The 18,557-nt window shown below is 36.4% G+C and overlaps 1 protein-coding gene across 3 annotated transcripts in view; it reads right to left on the bottom strand.

Moving 5' to 3' along the window:
* Nucleotides 1–17,655, bottom strand: part of LOC101706570 (calcium-activated chloride channel regulator 4-like) — a 32,796-nt gene extending 15,141 nt beyond the window's left edge. The window contains exons 1-6 of one of the 3 annotated variants that reach the window (XM_087213025.1): nt 17,449–17,655; nt 8,381–8,521; nt 8,088–8,235; nt 5,355–5,463; nt 3,421–3,598; nt 2,775–2,993 (exon numbers count right to left, since the gene is read on the bottom strand). In XM_087213025.1, the coding sequence (XP_087069151.1) occupies nt 2,775–2,993; nt 3,421–3,598; nt 5,355–5,463; nt 8,088–8,235; nt 8,381–8,521; nt 17,449–17,607 (954 nt within the window). In that variant the 5' untranslated portion in view covers nt 17,608–17,655. Of the gene's footprint in view, nt 1–2,774; nt 2,994–3,420; nt 3,599–5,354; nt 5,464–8,087; nt 8,236–8,380; nt 8,522–12,549; nt 12,588–16,934; nt 17,109–17,448 lie in introns of those variants that run through there. The other 2 variants (XM_087213026.1, XM_087213027.1) reach the window with 2 other exon arrangements.
* Between the last annotated feature and the right edge of the window lie 902 nt (nt 17,656–18,557).

Here is an 18,557-nt window from a genome sequence, read left to right as displayed (position 1 = left end):
AGCAGATTCCTGGCTGCTAATCATCCAAGTTAAAAGCAGAAGCTAGGATGGAGATTGAGTTGGAATGGGAGGTGACGACTTACACATTAGAGCCCCTGTCATTATTATTGGTAGCCTCTGTGCCCGCCATCTTAAGATGAAATCACATCCCAGAGCTCACAAATCCAACCAGGCTCTCTAGACTCCAATCAGAGTTGAAATCGCCCCCTTTGCTGAGGTCAAGTTTACCCCAAAGGTGAAACCTCCCTGAGCTGAGGCTAAATCCTGAGAAGCCCAGTCCCTACCTCCCCCCTTTTCTTCTGCTACTTACTCCTAACTTTTCCCCACCAATAGGTTAATCAAAATTGGCTCTTTGGGGTGAAGGGAGCACAGGAAATGGGGAAAAAACAAGAACCAAGATACATCATGTACAGGTACAAGCACCCAATGATGAAGGTAAAGGTATTGTAGACCTAAAATGTACCAATAAAAGAATTTAAGCAAAAAAAAAAATTCGCTCTTTGGTCACCTGTCCAGATTCACATCACCAACTGAATGGTGAAAAACTGAAAGCATCTCCTCTACAATCAGATACTGAGTCAAGGCTGTGCCCTCTCACCACCCCTATTCAATAAAGTGCTTGAAATTTTAACCAGAGCAATTACAACAGAGAAAAAAATAATAAAAAGGACATGAATTGGAAAGGAAGAAGTCAAATTATCCTTTTTTTTTTTTTTTTTTTTTTTTTTTTTACAGAAGATATTATCCTTTATTGAGAAGACTAAAAACTCCACCAAAAGATTTTTAGATCTGGTAAACAGATTCAACAAAGCAGCAGGATCCTAAATCAATACTAATATATTAATAGCTTTCATATTCCCTAATAATGTACCTAAGAAAGAAGTCAGGAAAATAATTCCATTAACAATAATTTAAAATTTATCCTAGGAATCAGTCTAACCAAGGAATTGAAAGACCTCTACAGTAAACATTTAAAAAGATAAATGATTGAAGAAAACAGAAAGAGATGGAAAGATTTTTACATTTACAGATTTGCAGAATTAATCTTATTAAAATGGCCATATTACCCAAAATGCTCTACAGATTCAGGGCAATTCCTGTCAAAATACCACTGATATTCATAGTAGAATGAGAAAAAAACCTGCTAAAATTCTTGTAAAGACACAGAAGACTCAGAATAGCCAAAGCCATCCTGAGTAAAAAGAGCAAGTCAGGCGGCATAGCAATACTTGATTTCAAACTATACTAGAAAGTCACAGTAATGAAGACAGCATGGTATTGGAACAAAAATAGACTCACAGACCAATGAAATAGAAATATATTCACATAACTTCAGCCATGATTCTTGACAAAGGTGACAAAAACATAAATTGGAAAACAGACATCTCTTTAACAGATGGTGCTTAGAAAATTGCATAACCACAAGTAGAGAATTTAAACTAGATTCCAACAATTCATCCTGTACAAAGATCAATTCAAAACAAATCAAAGACCTATAATAAGACCTGAAGCTTTGAAAGTGCTAAGAAAAAAAAACCAGAAACACTTAAATCCATGGGCATAGGAAAAGTATTTCTGGATAGGACTCCAATAATGAGACAATATTACATTAAGAAGTTTTGGCACTGCAAAGGAAACAATAGATTGAAGAAAAAGTCTATAGAATGGGAAATAATCTTTTCTACCTACTCTTCTGACAGAGCATTAATATCTAGAATATTGGGCATGTGAATTGAACAGATAATTCTCAAAGGAAACATAAATGGCTACTAAACATATGAAAAATACTTACCATCTTTAGCCATTGGGAAAATGCAAATCCAAACTACATTGAGATTGTATATCACCTCAGTCAGAATGGCTATCACCAAGAATACAAAAAATAACAAATGCTAATGAGGCAAAAATTAGGAAACCTTTTATACTATCAGAGGGAATATAAGTTAGTACAGCTACTATGGTAATCAGTATAGAGGGTCCTCAAAAAAATAAAAATAGAAGTAGTGCATGACCCAGCTATACTTTGCCTTGGTATATACCTAAAGGTATTAAAGTTATCATACCATAGAGAGTCACAATAGAGTTCACAATAATCAAGGTATGGAACCAGCCTACATGCCCAACTATGGATGAATGGATAAAAAATGTGGTATATACTCTGTATAAAATCGAGTATTGTTCAGCCACAAAGAATAAAATTATGTCATTTGCAGGAAAATGTATGCAACTAGAAAGCCTTGTGTTAAGCAAAATAAGCCAGATCAGAAAGATATCTTTTCTTCCATATGTGGAATTGAAAACAAAAAGAGAAACAAAAGTAGACATGAGAGGAAGGAATAATAGAAGGTCAAAGGGTTGAAAAGGAAGGTAATAGGGGCATGGATATTATCAAAATATGTTACATGCATGTATGAAAATATCACACTGAAATCCAATGTTTTTGAAAATTAACGGGCACTAAATAAAAATTAGAAGATACTTGCATCCCTCTTTCCTAGGTGACTGCCCAGGATGTACACTGCCTCATCCATTTGCCTTCTCCATTCCCTGCACTATGCTCCTTGGTGGTACCTACCCATGACCCATATCCAAATTTCCCTCTGAATTCCTGGAACCAAATCACAGTGAAAAATTCCTGAAAGTCCATATTTGAGGCTCTCCACCACTCTATCACCATGATTTGGAGCAATCCAGGTACAGGTAGAGTACAGTGTGTTCCTAGCATTTAATCACCCCCTATGCTATACCCAGAAAAATGGGCCCGTTGAACTTACACCCATGCTTCCAGACTTATCAAGAACGAGGCACACAATTCTTTCACTGATCCTCAGCAATGAGAAGGCAGGTGGAGGAGGTGGTGCCACCATTGGTGTGGTGGATTTAAAGTCCTCAGAATTGCTGATCACTTCCCAGGTACTTCTGTAATTGCACTTTAGGTTTTGCAGACTTGGAGCTTCTCGGTTATGGTTTTTTTCATTGCAGAATTCAGCAACCTAGAAGGTTGATTAAATGAAAAAATAATTTTACTCTACCACATAATAGAAAACCTAACTATAAACTTGAATGATTTAGATTATGTTCTACAAATATACTTTTATTGGATGAAATATAATTAACACAAGTCAGTATTAAAGTAGGCTGACCATAATAGTAGCAAGAGGTGACGCTAGTTAAATGCTTACCATGTGTCAGCCAATGACTAACAAATTCTATATTGATGTATTTAATCCTCATGTCATCTGGATACATATTTTAAAATCGGACAATTGGGGCCTAGAAGTGCAACACTGTTAGGTAGAGTGCGTACCTAGCATGTGGAAAGGCCTGGATTCAATCACCAGCACCACAAAATAAATAATTAAATAAAATCATACATATGCTTCGATTATAAATTCTGAAAGCAAGGATTGGCATACTTACAGAATCAATGCTTTGCATAAACATTATGGAAGCTTTTTCTATTTGAACTTTATCAGGGAAGAACTGACAATCTTTTTCATACAATTTTGTGGCAGAATCTATTCTGCATCTTTTAGTCACACAGCTACCTCCTTGACAGGTATAAACACTGTTTGTCCCAGAGATGCCTGTGGAACACCTGAAAATATGTGACAGTTAATCATTTAGGCAACTTAGTCATTAATACTTCTTAAAATCTTAAGTGCTTCTGTTCATGATAATGTTTACATCAAGGTGTTTCTTTTGTGTGTTCCATTTACTTCCTATGCTCATAACAAATTTTAAGAGGTCCAATCAAAGCAATCATTTATTTTTTAAGAGGGCAAAATGGAAACATTTAAGTGCTATACTTGACTGAGTTCTCGGATGTAATTAAAGCTGCTAGGGTCTTGCTCACAGATCTCTCCTGCTGGCCTTATGTTGGTGAATGCACTACAGGCACCTGGATAAAGGAACTTGTGAAACCATTTCCTCTGGGTACTACATTCTCTGCACACTTCTTAAGCAGATATCCCTCCAAAATGGGAAAAGGCAAAGCCACAAGTGTTTTGATTATTCAAGACATTCTTTTTTTTGGATCCAGGGATGGAACTCAGGACCTTGCGCTTGTGAGGCAGGCACGGTGCAACTGAGCTAAATCCCCGCCCCCTGTTCAAGACCTTCTTATCCAGAAAGAAATGTGACTGGAAGCAAAGAGTGAGGAGCTGTAAAAAATGACAATAGAATAAATATTGATGGAGGCATTACAACATGTGCTTGTATGGAATTGGCAATAGGCGGCAGATATTATGGCAGATATGCTGGGATGTGACTATGTCTCATCTCCTCCATAGGTTTTCATGTGAAAGTCAGAAAACTATGACTAGATCTCCTTCAGTCCTTAGGGAGTCTCTTAAATATGTCTATTCTTCTATTCCCCCAAACTTAGTTAACATAATGTTGCCATCTATATGAACACTCATGATGAATATTTTAGGGCTGAAAAAACCATTTGGGCAGATATGGCTTAAAAAGCGTAATCAATGTAATACTTTTCAAAATATGTCCCTATCTGGATGTGGTGCCACACACCTGTAATCCCAGCACTTGGGAGGCTGATGCAGGAGGATTGACATATGTTTGAGGCCAGCCTGGGCTACGTAAGTGAGTTTAAGATCAGCCTGAAGTACATAGTGAAACCCTGTCTCAGAAAAACAAAAAACAATAAACAAAATACGTCCCTAAGACCTGGTGCAACGGGGCAGAGAAGCAGTTTTCATTGAAATCATATTCCTTTTAATTTGCAAATTAGTGACAATTCTTTAATCGTAACAGGACATGTACCACAAGTTGCTGATGGCACCCTACTTTAAATGGATCCCTCCCATCAGGCTTGCTCTCTTGATCTCATAATTTAAAGAACAGTTTATTATTAACTGCAATGCTAGATCAATATTTTAAACTGACCTGTAAAAATCTCCAAGAAGTTCTTGGTTGGCTCTTTGAAGCCACTTGATTTTATGCAGTAATTCACCAGTTAAGTTCTAAACAATTCAGTAGTACTTAACCATTTTAGACTGATTTTAACCAAAATGGACTGATTTTGATCTCCAAATGTATAGTAAGTCCACCTGCATTGTGCATAGCTTCAAAGTGAGTTCTGGCAGGTATGGCAGGCAAGTGTAAAATGTGTAAAATTGCCAAAAAATGCTTGCCATTGAAGTAATGTGTATTTTAAATAGATAACTAGCTACTTGAAGAGAAATTTTCTAACAAAGTAAAAGCAGTTTTGTGATATTGCATCTGTCATCTGCTTCAGGTCAGACATGAGTGATTATCATTTATAATAAGTCAGGTTAAAAAATAAAATTTGGTAAAAGTCTGATATTGTGTTAGGAGAATTTAAGTAGCCTTGCCTTGTGGCTTCAATTTTCTTTGACTTGGCGCTGTAGAAAGGCTCATCTTCATTGTATTCATCAAACACTCCCCAGCGGAGATGGGCCCACTCATGGACAAACAGCCTCCCTGTGGGAAAATATTGTGACCAACATTCAAATGACAAATCCCATATCTCAAAAATTTTAAGATCTTGCAGTCACAGATATATTTAGATTTAGGTTTTCCATAACTCCTAACCATTTGTATTTTCATATATAAAAGGAACCTATTGCATTAGATAGCATTGTATTTTTACCTCATGTATTATAATTTTACTCTACAACAGTTTAATCAATAAAAATTTGTGGAATATATACTATTGTCACAGTAGGCTGGGATTTGGGTTTGTGTCCAAAGGAATCAAAAGTTCTTACTCTTCAAACTTCAACTTTATATAATAATTCTGTTATTTTGAGATATTATGTGGCTGTAACAAGGATAAAAATGTCTAAAAATGGTCTTGCTGAAGTTGCCAATGAAAAGAACGATTGAGAAACACTATTATACACTGTATAGGATTTGGGAATTGTCAAAATGAAGTGACTCATTTGTAGTATATATAAACATTATTTATATAAAACAATTAGTATTTTAGTATTTTTAGTTATATACATTAAGTGGAATTCTAGGCATTAAAAATATGAACATACAGTCTTTCACTTGGAGATGTTTTGAGAAGAGTTGGAATAAAACATTTTTTATAGAAATTTCCAGATGAATGAAATAAAAGTGAAACCAGTTTGAGATGCAGAAAGAAGAAACAAGCAGAATTCTTGTTTTAGCAGTATTGGGAATAACTTGAGAGGAAACAGAAATGGAGAGGGAGAGCTGGAAGTCAGTTCTGCTGTAATGTGTGTTTCCTCAGCTCAGATAACCTCATATGAGATCTGAAAATAGGAGGGAACTATTAGTAATAGGGAAGAGAAGTCATGTTTCTCCTCTAAGCCCTTGCTACCCTGAATGTGGTCTGAGGCAGGGGCAACAGCTTGGAAACTTGTTGGAGAAGCAGTTTCTGGCCTACTCGAAACCTATTGAATCAGAGTCTGCATTATAACAAGATCCTTAAGTTATTACTTTATACTTTAAAATTTAAAATTGCTGGTAATGTTCTGTGAAAACCAAGTCAAGTTAGTGGGAGTGGGATAACTTTCATGGAGGAGGAAACCGCTCATGTCAACTACTACAACAGGAACTTAGCTGACCCGAAGACAGTATGAAACTGCTGCACCTGCGGCTGCCTTCTTAGCCATGTCTGCTTCCAGATCTGCTCTCTCCTCAACCTGGCCTGCTTCCCAGACTCACCCGAAAAGATGTAGAATTCTGTTCCCATCTACATCTTGTCTTATTTTGGGCTACTTTCGTCTCATTTCTAATGTGTGTTATGCACATGCTGTAGTAGTCTCCAGACACCCAGAGTTGCTGCCTTAGGGGTCCAAATGATCATTCTAGGGACCTATTCTCACTGTTTTCTTTTTACCATAATCATTACAAATTATATAGATTTTGGGGGCTTTACTTTTCATCTTATTTTTCCAAAAGCTTTGTTGTTTTAGGGCATGGTTTGCAGAATGTCTTTTTTTCACAAACACACACATCACCTTATATAATAAAGACTCCTAAGAGGAAGGGCAGAATCTGTCCTCAGATAAGACTGAGATGTGGGATATGAAGAATGATCAAGAGCTCAGATGGGGGGATTGGCCTTAAAAATTGGAAAAGTCTTCCTCTTCTGTGGATATAGAGGAGATAGAGCCCAGCTGAATCATTCAGTACTAGAGATTGAGTAAGTCAAACAAGCGCTAAGCATGAGAGTGGTAGGGGAATTGAATCATTTGTACTTATGGTTGAAGAGTTTTCTGGACATGCCAGGTAGCAAGAAAGAACAGTGAAGAGGATGCAAAAGGTTAGAGGGCAAGGAGACAAACTTGGTAGGGATAAAATCTGGGGAGGATGTAAGATTGCAATGGGAGGAAATATGGAGGTTTCAAGATGGGAATGAGGAACAAATTCAAGTTGACTAGTGCTGGTTGAGCTATGGCAGAGACAAGAGACTCCATGAATGTTCACTTAACAGGCATTTGGAGATGAGTCTGGTGTATGGGGGGTCATGAAAGTTTTTAGTGAATAATGATACATGAATTGGCCTTTATCTATAATTTGTCTTTTAAAAATAATATGATTTCATTTAATTGAACAAGTAATCTTGATATTTAGATTGAAGTAGATGAAATTGCAATTTTAATAGGTCCAAATGATGAATTATAGACAGTTTTGTTTGCCTCAAACAGAAAGTTTAAATAATCGTAGCAGTTACTAACCTCCTCTGAATTTTTCTCTTGACAGGTAACTGGTATTGTGGCTGTTTCCAGCTTATTGTACATCTGGAATCCAGGAAGCTGGCATGAAACTAATTAATATCTTACTATGGAAAACTTGAAACTTGGAAACTAAAAGTATGTCTTAACATTTATTGTTCCTGCTCTCTGTCTAAATTTCTCAGGGCACTGTTATACACTATATTGTGTAATTAAATAATTTTCTATTTTAAAAATTCTATAATGTAGGACTCTTCTATTCATATTTGGACAGAAATAAGGTCTGAGAAGATACATCTTTGATTTCACACATATCTAATATACAGAAGAATCAGGATTTGAACCTGGGAACAGATTTTTTTGTTGAAAATCAAATGTTTTGACCAAATTTCCTACCTAATGGCCCATATTCATCTTGTTTTTTTCCTCGTACAAAGTCAGGAGTGAAATGAATATATTCTGCTTTTTCTCCACATTCTGTGAACTGCCTGGTATAAGGTTCATCTTTGCCCTGGAGGGTCGGTGGTGCAACTATAACATCAGCCTGAGAATGTTGAAAAAGATTATGAAAACATTAAGAGCAGAAATGACGATATTTAGTGAGAACAAGTTTGAAACAATCCATCTGTGAAAAATCTAAGAAGCATCATGAAATACTCCTTTCTGTTGGAGATAATTTTAACACTTACCTGTGTGTAGCTCTCATATCTTGGCCTCCTGTATTGAGGTTTTCCCTCCCAAGTGTCAGGAATCAATACAGATACATTTTTGAAAAAAAATCTCTTTTCTGTGGCTTCAAACAGGTAATTAGATGCTGTGGTCACCATAGCCTATCATGGAAGGAAAAAAGTATATGAGGTCAGTTGAGTGCGAGTTAATACACTGTTAGTTAATACAGAAGCAACTGAGCTATGAGTAGGGTCTCTGCCCATAATCCCAGCTCTGCCACCTGCCAATCCTTTTTTATCACTTCATCCTGCATGATGAAAATCTTGTTAGTCTTTAGATCTTTTACTTCAAAAGGCAGCTGCTTAGGCATGGTGTTCAGAAAAGTTTGTTACTATAAATATGTACATGGACTTTGGAGTCATTTACTTAGTCCCAAGGGTGCTGTTAGCACTTTCTGGGTAGCAGATCTTGCTTGATTTTTGTAGTGCTCTGAAATTCAGTTTCCTCACCTTTTCATGGATCCTTCATTACTTACCTTTATTTTTAGCACAAAGAAGGAATATACTATGCACATCAGCAGTCCTAAATCTGTTATTATTTCTGATAGAAGAAGTCTGGGTGAAGAACAGCTTTAGCTGATGTAGCTGAGGAACAGTCTGTAGGAACTGGTATTAGGTGGAACTTACTTCTCCTTACCCTACTACTAGGAGGAGTAACTTGGGTAAGTGCCCGATGGCTACAGTTAGGGAAAATTGTGCAGAAGAAATAAAGTTTTTATCACAGAGGTATTACTCTGCCATCAAACTGGAAAAGCTATGAACCTGAAATGAGCATGGTGAATAAGATAAATTGACTCTCCTTAAAGCTTATTTTCTAGTGGGATATCATCTAGATGGATAAAAAGCACTTAGGGTGATCTGTTCTATGTGATCAAATCCACTGAATATTTGAGGAATCCTAAGTGATGGATGATCATTTCAGCTTCTTCATCTTGGTGAATCATCCCAGTCTACACTGTTTTTCAAGACAGGCTCCCCCTTGATGCTTACTGCTCTAACACAAGCCCACAACTGAACTGTTCTTTAGTAGTTCCAAGGCTCTCTTCCTGATTCTCTTTAAGAGTCCCTTGTTTTGACATTTACTGTACCAAATCAACAAATTAAATGGGTTCAGAACCATGAATCTGAAGGATGTAGTTCAGAGATATAAAGGCAGAAAGGACAAATGGGGAATGAGGAAAGTAGCTTTGGAGAGCTCCAAAATAGGATGGAATGACCTAAGACAGATGAAAGAATTCCACTTCTTTCCTAAGGATACGTTTTTTTCTTTTTCTTTTCTTCTCTTTTTTTCTTTCCTTTTGACATTTAGGTATCAACATGTTATTATTGTTTGGAGTGGTAGTTCTATGGATATGAAAGAAAATTGTGTTTGATGGTTCAAAATCAGTTATAGATTGAAAAATTGAAGTAAGGTTTCTTTGTGTGATTATGTGGGTTGTGGATTAGGAGTCTGCAAGTGACTGTCTTGGATAGTGAAGTGTTTATAGGCTGTGGAGAGATTTCAGAGACTCTATCAGTGGATGCCATCTCCTGGGATAACTTAGAGTGGTTAATAATGTTTCTCAAATGTTTTCTAAGCAAAATTCCTATAGTATCCCCTCTAAATTCCTTCTCAGAATTTTATCTTTTTAAAGCCAACTAGGATATTAAATAAAAGACACATCAAGTCTCAAAACCAGATTTCCAGATCACCTACAGCAACCCCAAAGGGAAATGAGATGGAACACTCTGATACTCAACCACCTGGACTTCCTGAACTGGCAACAAAAGAGAATCTGGAAAAAATGAAACCAGAAATAATTTCTCACATAACAGGAGAGATTGTTTCCATAGTGCAAGACGTGATTAATAAATGTACAGAGGACACACATAAAAAAATAGAGGAGCTGAGGAACATGATAGAATCCCAACATAGGAAACAAATGGAATCCATGAAACAGATGCAAACAGATTTCCAGGAGATTAAAAACTCCACTGAAAGTCTGTACATCAGAAGGAACCAATGTGAGGGCAGAATTTCAGATATAGAAGATAAGATTGCAATTAGTGGCCAGGAAAAGAAAATTGTTTCAAAATTATAAGGGACAACGAGAAATGAATCCAGCAGCTGCTAGATGATGGAAAGAAGATTCAACATAAGACTGATTGGAGTCAATGAAGAAACAGGAGAGAGTGCAGATGGCATAAAAAAAACTCTTTGCAGAAGTAATGGCAGAAAACTTCCCAAGCAGGGAAAAAAACTTGAGATACAGATAAGTGAGGCATATAGGAATCCAAATAGCCTTGATCAAAAAAATCTACACATAGGCATATAATTGTTAAGATTCCAGAAACTCAACAGAAGAAAAAAGTTCTACAAGCACTTAGAGAAAAGAAACAAATCACATACAAAGGAAAGTCCATCAGAATCATAGCAGACTTCTAAATGCAAATCCCCAAGGCAAGAAGAGCTTGGAGTGATGTATTCTAAGCCCTAAAGGAAAACAGCCTCCAACCCAGATTGATGTACCCTGCAAAACTATCTTTCAAAATTTATGGAGAAATAAGATACTTTCATGTCAAAGAGCACCTCAAGAACTTCATGAATACCAAATCAGCACTCCAAAAACTTTTAGACAATATCTTAGGAAAAGACAATGAGGATCACAACCCCAGGAGGCCCAGCAGAATAAATCCATTGGGCATGACAAGAAACTAAACACAAACAGGGGAGAATCCAATAAAAAGGAAAAGTCATGACAATGATAAGTCAATAAGTATCGGTTATAACCATCAATGTTAATGGTCTCAATTCACCAATCAAAAGAAAAAGACCAGCAGAATGGGTCAAGAAGCAAAATCCAACAATATGCTGCATACAAGAAATACACTTAATTCAAAAAGAAACTGATAGATTGAAAGTTAAAGGGTGGAAAACAATAATCCATGAGATGAGAACCTGAAAAAAAACAGGAGTAGCTATCCTCTTTGCAGAAAAAGTAGATTTCAAACCCACACTGATTGAGAGAGACAAAGAAGGACACTATATCCTTGTAAAGGGAAAAATCCAAGAGGAAGAGATGACAATCATAAATATATATGCACCAAACGCTAGTGCACCCAACTACATAAAACAAATACTAACAGACATGAAAAATCATATATGCACTAATACAATAGTAGTGGAGGACCTCAATAACCCACTGTCAGAAATAGATAGTTCATCTAGACAAAAAATAAGCAATGAAATACTAGAACTCAATTGAACTCTTCAACAAATGAACTTAACAGATGTTTACAGAGTGTTACACCCCACAAAATCAGAATACGTATTCTTTTCAGCTGCATATGGGTTGTTCTCCAAAATAAACCACATACTCACTCATAGAATATATTTAAGTAAGTGCAAAGGAATTGAAGTTATCCCCTGTATATTATCAGACCATAGTGCGATGAAATTGGAGATCCATAGCAAAAGAAACTCAAAAAATTTCATAAACAAATGAAAATTGAACAACATATTTCTGAATAACCAATGGGTCACAGAGGAAATTAAAGAAGAAATCAGACAGTTTGTTCAATTAAATGACAATGACAATACAACATTTTGAGATCTATAGGGCACAATGAAAGCAGTCTTACAAGGGAAATTCATAGCAGTGAATACTTATATTAGGAAAACAGAGCAAGCCCAATTAAACAACCTGATGCTCAACCTCAAGCTTCTAGAAAAAGAAGAGCAGGACAACCCCAAAGCTCATACAAGGGAGGAAATTACAAAGATCAGGGCAGAAATCAATGCAATGGAGACTAAGAGAATGATACAAAAAATCAATGAAGCCAAGAGTTGGTTCTTTGAAAGTATAAGTGATATTGACAAACCCCTAGCCAACCTTACCAGAAAAAGGAAACAAAAGGCCCAAATCCACAGAGTTAGGAATGAAAGGGTGAAATTACAACAGACTCAGCAGAAATCCAGAGGATCATTCATACCTACTTTGAGAAACTATATGCCAATAACCTGGAAAACACAAAAGAAATGAACAGATTCCTAGATACGTATGAATTACCAAAGCTGAATGAAGAAGACCTAAAAATTCTTAATGACCCAATATCAATTAATGAAATTGAAAACGTAATTAAAAACTTACCAACTAAGAAAAGCCCAGGTCCTGATGGCTTCATTGTTGAATTCTGCAAGACAATTTAGAGAGGAACTACTGCCACTACTGTTTAAACTCTTCAGTGAAATTGAAAGGGAAGCAGTACTCCCAAATTCTTTCCTGGAATCAAGCATCACCTTGATCCCCAAAGCAGAGAAAGAACCAATAGAAAAAGAGAACTATAGGCCAATCTCACTAATGAACATAGATGTAAAAATCCTTAATAAGATACTGGCAAATAGAATATAGACAATCATCAAGAAGATCATACACCCTGACCAAGTGGGATTCATCCCAGGGATGCAGGGATGGTTCAGCATACACAAATCAATCAATGTAATACACTATATCAATAGAGCCAAGGACAAAAACCATATGATTATCTCCATAGATGCAGAAAAAGCATTTGACAAAATTCAACAGGGATTTATGATAAAAACCCTACAAAAACTTGGGATAGATGGTCTCTACCTAAATCTGATAAAAGCCATCTATGAAAAACTAACATCCAATATCATACTTAATGGTCAAAAACTGAAATCCTTCACACTAAAATCAAGAACAAGACAAGGATGTCTACTATCTCCACTCCTGTTCAATATAGTTTTGGAAACATTTGCCACAGTAATTAGACAAGAGAAAGAAATAAAAGGAATAAAGATAGGAATTGAAGAAGTCAAATTGTCATTATTTGCAGATGACATGATACTGTATATAGAAGACCCCAAGAACTCCACCAAAAGTCTTCTAGACTTAGTAACCAAATTCAGTCAAGTAGCTGGATACAAGGTCAACACACAAAAATCCATAGCTTTCCTCTACATGAACAACAGATTCACAGAGAGAGAAATAAAGCAAAGAATTCCTTTCACAATAGCATCCAAAATACTGAAATACCTAGGAATCAACCTAACGAAAGAAATTGAAGACCTTTTCCCTGAAAACTATGGTACTCTGAAAAGAGAGATTGAAGACGTTATCAGAAAATGGAAAGACATCCCCTGCTCCTGGGTAGGAAGGATCAACATAGTGAAAATGGCCATACTTCCAAAACTACTATATAGATTCAATGCAATCCCAATTGAAATCCGAGCAGCATACTTCACAGACCTTGAGAAAACAATCCAAAAATTCATTTGGAACAAGAAGAGATCTAGAATAGCAAAAGCCATTCTAGGCAACAGACTCATGGCAGGGGGTATCACAATTCCTAACTTGAAACTATACTACAAAGCTACTGTGATAAAAACAGCATGGTACTGGCAAAGAAACGGACTTGAGGACCAGTGGAACAGATTAGAAAATTGCAAAACAACTCCAGACACACTCAGCCATTTCATCTTCGATAAAGGAGCCAAACACCCTCACTGGAGGAAAGATAGCCTCTTTAATAAATGGTGCTGGAAAAGTAGGGTTTCAACTTGCCAAAGACTAAAACTAGACCTATATCTCTCACCATGCACTAAACTAAAATCGAAATGGATTAAAGATCTAAGTTTTTTTTTTTGTACTAGAGATCGAACTTGGGTTCTTGTGCTTGCGTGGCAGGTGGCGAAACCACTGAGCTAAATCCCCTGCGCTAAAGATCTACATATTAAAATAGAAACACTGAATTGGTTGGAACAGAGGTTAGGTAGTACTCTTGAAGACACTGGTGTAGGAAAAGATTTTATGAACAAAACCTCAGTTGCCCGTGAACTAGGACAAACAATCAACAAGTGAGATCTCTTCTTAATAAAAAGTTTCTGCACAGCAAGAGAAACCACCAACAGTGTGGAGACAACCCACAATATGGGAAAAATTTTTACCTGCTGCTCCTCAGACAAAGGTCTACTATCTAGAATCTATGAAGAACTTAAAAAAATCAGACTTCCCAAATTTAAAGACCCAGTCCAAAAATGGGCATCTGAAATGAAGAGACATTTCTCACACAAAGAAGTAGAAAAAGCAAATAAACATGAAAAAATGCTCAACATCACTGGTCATTGGAGAGATGCAAATGAAAACAATGCTAAGATTCCACCTAACTCCAGAAAGAATGGCTGCTCTCTTAAACTCAACCAATAACAAATGCTGGCACGTCTGTGGGGAAAGAGGAACCCTCCTCCACTGCTGGTGGGAGTGCAGACTGGTGCAACCACTGTGGAAATCAGTATGGAGATACCTCAAAGAACTAGGACTGTAAATCCCATTTGACCCAGCTATTCCCCTGCTGGGTATCTTCCCCAAAGAATTAAAAGGGTCATACCACAATGATATATGTGTACCCATGTTCATAGCAGCACAATTTGTAATAACTAAAACTTGGAAGCAGCCCAATTGCCCATCACCTGGAGACTGGATAAAGAAAATGTGGTTTTTTAATAAAATGGAGTAAAAATGAGAAATTAGAGACATTTATAGCTAAATGGATGCACGTAGAGGCGATACTCTTAAGTGAAATAAACAGGACACTCGTGTAAATACTGAATAGTTTCTCTAGTGTGAGAAACTGAAAGTGTAAATAAGGACTAAAAGGTATAATAGATAATGTGAAATAGGAAGAAGAGGGGCAAAGGGAAAGGGGAAGTAGGAGGGGTAGGGGAAAGGAAGGAAGGGAATGGAATTAATATGAGAAAAAGAAAAAATGGAAACAAAGTCTTTGTAAATAGGGAGGGATGGAGAGGTTAAAGAGAGGGCAGGGGGAGGGGGAAAAACAAGAACCAAAAGAGATTATGTAAAGGTGCAAATTTGCAATGATGAATGTTATTATACCATATACCTAAAATGTACCAATAAAATAATATTTTAAAAAGTAGTTACTTCCAAATGAAGAAGAAACAAAAACTCAAAGAAAAAGAAAATTTGAAAACTGAACATCTCAATTTATGAATTACAAATCAGTTCAGTATAGACTTTCCTATGTTAGGACACCTAGGAATTAGATTAAAATCACAAACTGTTTCGTTGGTGGGTTTTTTCCTTTCTCTCTCTCTCTTTCTTTCTTTCTTTCTTTCCTTCTTTCTTTCTTTTCTTTCTATATTTTCTTCTTTCTTAGTTCTGACTATGCTACTTAGTGTGTCCTTGGAAAAATCATTTGGCCTTTAAAAACTCCCATTTTATTCTGTATAATGTAGATCATGATATTTTTCAAGGTTACTTGATACAAACTCAAGAACTCTGTAGAACACTGAATATAGGGAAACATTGTGAAACCTAGACATATCACAAAGAATTAAATTGAATTTCTACATGTAGCATTCAATAAAGGAACATATTAAGATTTTTGCCTTTAAAAATTTTATCAAATACAGATACCTATGTTCATAAAAGTTCAAAACTGTTTGAGTTTGAACACTAAAATTCTATCATTCTGAGTCAGCTGTGCTATCTGCTTCTCAAAACTACATTCTTTACAAAAAGCAGTCTTTATTTTCTCTTATAATTCAAAGGGTATCAGTAAGCAAACACCTCTGTGCTACAACAGAGTTTATAAAGAATGAGTGACAAATGGCAGGCACAGAATCACCTGGTCACAACTGTACTTTAAAAGGCTTGAACTGTGAACATTAGGACACAGGAGTGGAAGAATTGAATATAAAGAATTATTGGATATTGGAGTCAGGAAAAGGAAAAATAATCATATAGTTGTAGTAGCAATCTCTATACTATATGAAATATAATTGGAGGAAACTTTAGGTATCAAATTTTTTGAGTCAGTCTTGGAGCCTTTCTCTTGTACTTCCTGTCATCTATGGACTTATATCATCTACATGTTGATGACTCTGAAACTTTTATCTACATACAAGTTTTTGTCCAAATCCCTATCTCAATTTACATGGATGTCTAAAAGGCTTGTCTACTTCCAAATGAGCTCAACTAAATTCAGCTTTCCAAACTATCAAATTTTTAGTCTTTTCTTCCCAGTTGATGATTGTTCCATCTTTCCAAGGGATCAGGCAAAATTTTTGAAGCCTGCTTAACTCTTACACTTCCTCCCTCCCTAGCCGACCCCACACATATCGAAACCCTCAGGAAATATTGCCTATGACACCCTCAAAATATGTTCAGAGTCACAAACTTTATCGATCTCTACCATGACTTCCCTGCCCCAGTCACCATCACTTCTCACCTGTCCACGCTCCCTATCTGGTCCTTCTGCACCTCTATGAGGCCACAGTGTTTATACAGGATGAGGGAAGTGCAAACCCTTCGCCATTTTCGTCTGCCTCAGGCATGGTGACCCCAGAACACGCACGAGAGCACACATCTCCTGTAAAAGCCCAAGTCTTCCCAGTGGTCGGGGCACTGCCGCTTCACCAACTTCAGCTCCCCCAACCTTTCCTTCTGCTCATTCACCATTGTTTCCTTTGTCACATCAAGCAGGCTCTCACCTCCGTGCTCTTCCCATCCTGCAGGCTTCCAAGGGCCTCTTCCTCACTCATGTCGGTCTCTGCCCAGACACCATTCTCTTATTCCAGCCACACTTCACACTCTGTGTCCTCCTTTCCTGATTTATGTACTCCACAGCAACCTACTACCATCTCACCTGGCAATTTATTCCTTTTTATTAATTGTAGTCTATGAGATCAGAGGCCTTTTTCTCTTTAATTCACTATTCTCTACACCAACATGCCAGGAGCATTCAATATTTACATCATATGAGGCCAAGAGCTAATTTGCAGATGCGGAAGCTGAGGCTCAGGGAAGACTTGAGCCTGTCTTCGGTCTTGTGGTGAAACGGGGTGGAACCCTGCCCAGGACTCCATCCATCTCCTTCTGTCCCTCCAGCACTGTCTGCACTGCACCAAGCTGATTCTAAACTTCCTGCAGCATTCAGAGCTCCAAAATAATCAGTTAATACTAACTTTTTCTTCATAATTCAAACCAAACACCCTTTCTCCTTACCTTTATTTGTTCAATTATCTCTCCATCTTCTGGAACAGCAGGGTCTATAGCAATAATGATGTCTTCATAGCCGTTGCCATTCAGCTGCACTAGGGAAGCGTTGGAGCCCTGCAGCAGGTGTAGGACTAAGAGGGAAGCAAGGGCTCTGAATAACCCCATTGTTGCTCTCAAGTTGTTCAAGAAGATTTTCTTGTGCCTTGTTTTTCTCCATATATATATATATATATATGCCTAAAACTTATCTCTATTGCTGATTAGGTGATATTCACTGTATAAAGGTCAATGTTACGAGAGGCGAAAAGATTTCCTTCAGTTTACATAGTATTTTATTGTATGTTACTGTAAATCAAGTGATCAAAAAGCGTAATAGAAATCAAAACTTTATAAAATGTACTGAACATTTTCCTCTTGAGATACTTTTTTTTTACTTTTTAAAATGTATTTATTTGCATTTAAAAGAAACTGTTGACAAAGAATAATGGGAAATAATCTTGAACTAGTGGGAAACTTTTTATACTTCCTACTTTTGATTAATTTCCTAAATTGATTAATTTATACTTTGTGTAGTATAATGTGAAAATTAACAAAATTCATACTAAATTGAACAATAAATTGCATCATGTTAAAAATGTTCCTCAGCTTACAGAGCAATGTAATTATTATCTAGATTTTTTTTATCTTTTAAACATTATGGCATAAATAGTACAAGAGAATGTAAGATCATAAAATATAAATAACATCAAATGAGGTAAGATTTATTTGAAATCTAAAGTTAAGATAATGGCTTTGATACATTTAAGATTTGAAAATGTCAAGTTATTAAACTCAAGAGAAATTCTGTCAAGTATAGAATGAATAGAGCTTGTTTTATATCTATGTATAATAACAATGTTTGGTACTTTACTACTGGTAAGATAGTAGAATAACATTTATAGATAACATTTAATCAATACTTACCAAAGCACAGATTATCTCACAGGTAATGACATATATTACCTTCATTTTAGGTGTGGAGAATCTGAGGATTACAGAGTTTGAAACTTGCCAAGATCACATAGATATTGAAAGTCAGAATAAGACTCTAAACATAGCTTTCTTAGCCAGGGCTC

The sequence above is a fragment of the Heterocephalus glaber genome, unplaced genomic scaffold (assembly GCF_053883595.1).
Source record: "Heterocephalus glaber isolate CG9 unplaced genomic scaffold, H.glaber_assembly_v1.0 deba00001442, whole genome shotgun sequence".
Taxonomy (NCBI): Eukaryota; Metazoa; Chordata; class Mammalia; order Rodentia; family Bathyergidae; genus Heterocephalus; species Heterocephalus glaber.
Note: the sequence above shows the minus strand (reverse complement) of the source record. Positions and strands in the feature narration are given on the sequence as shown.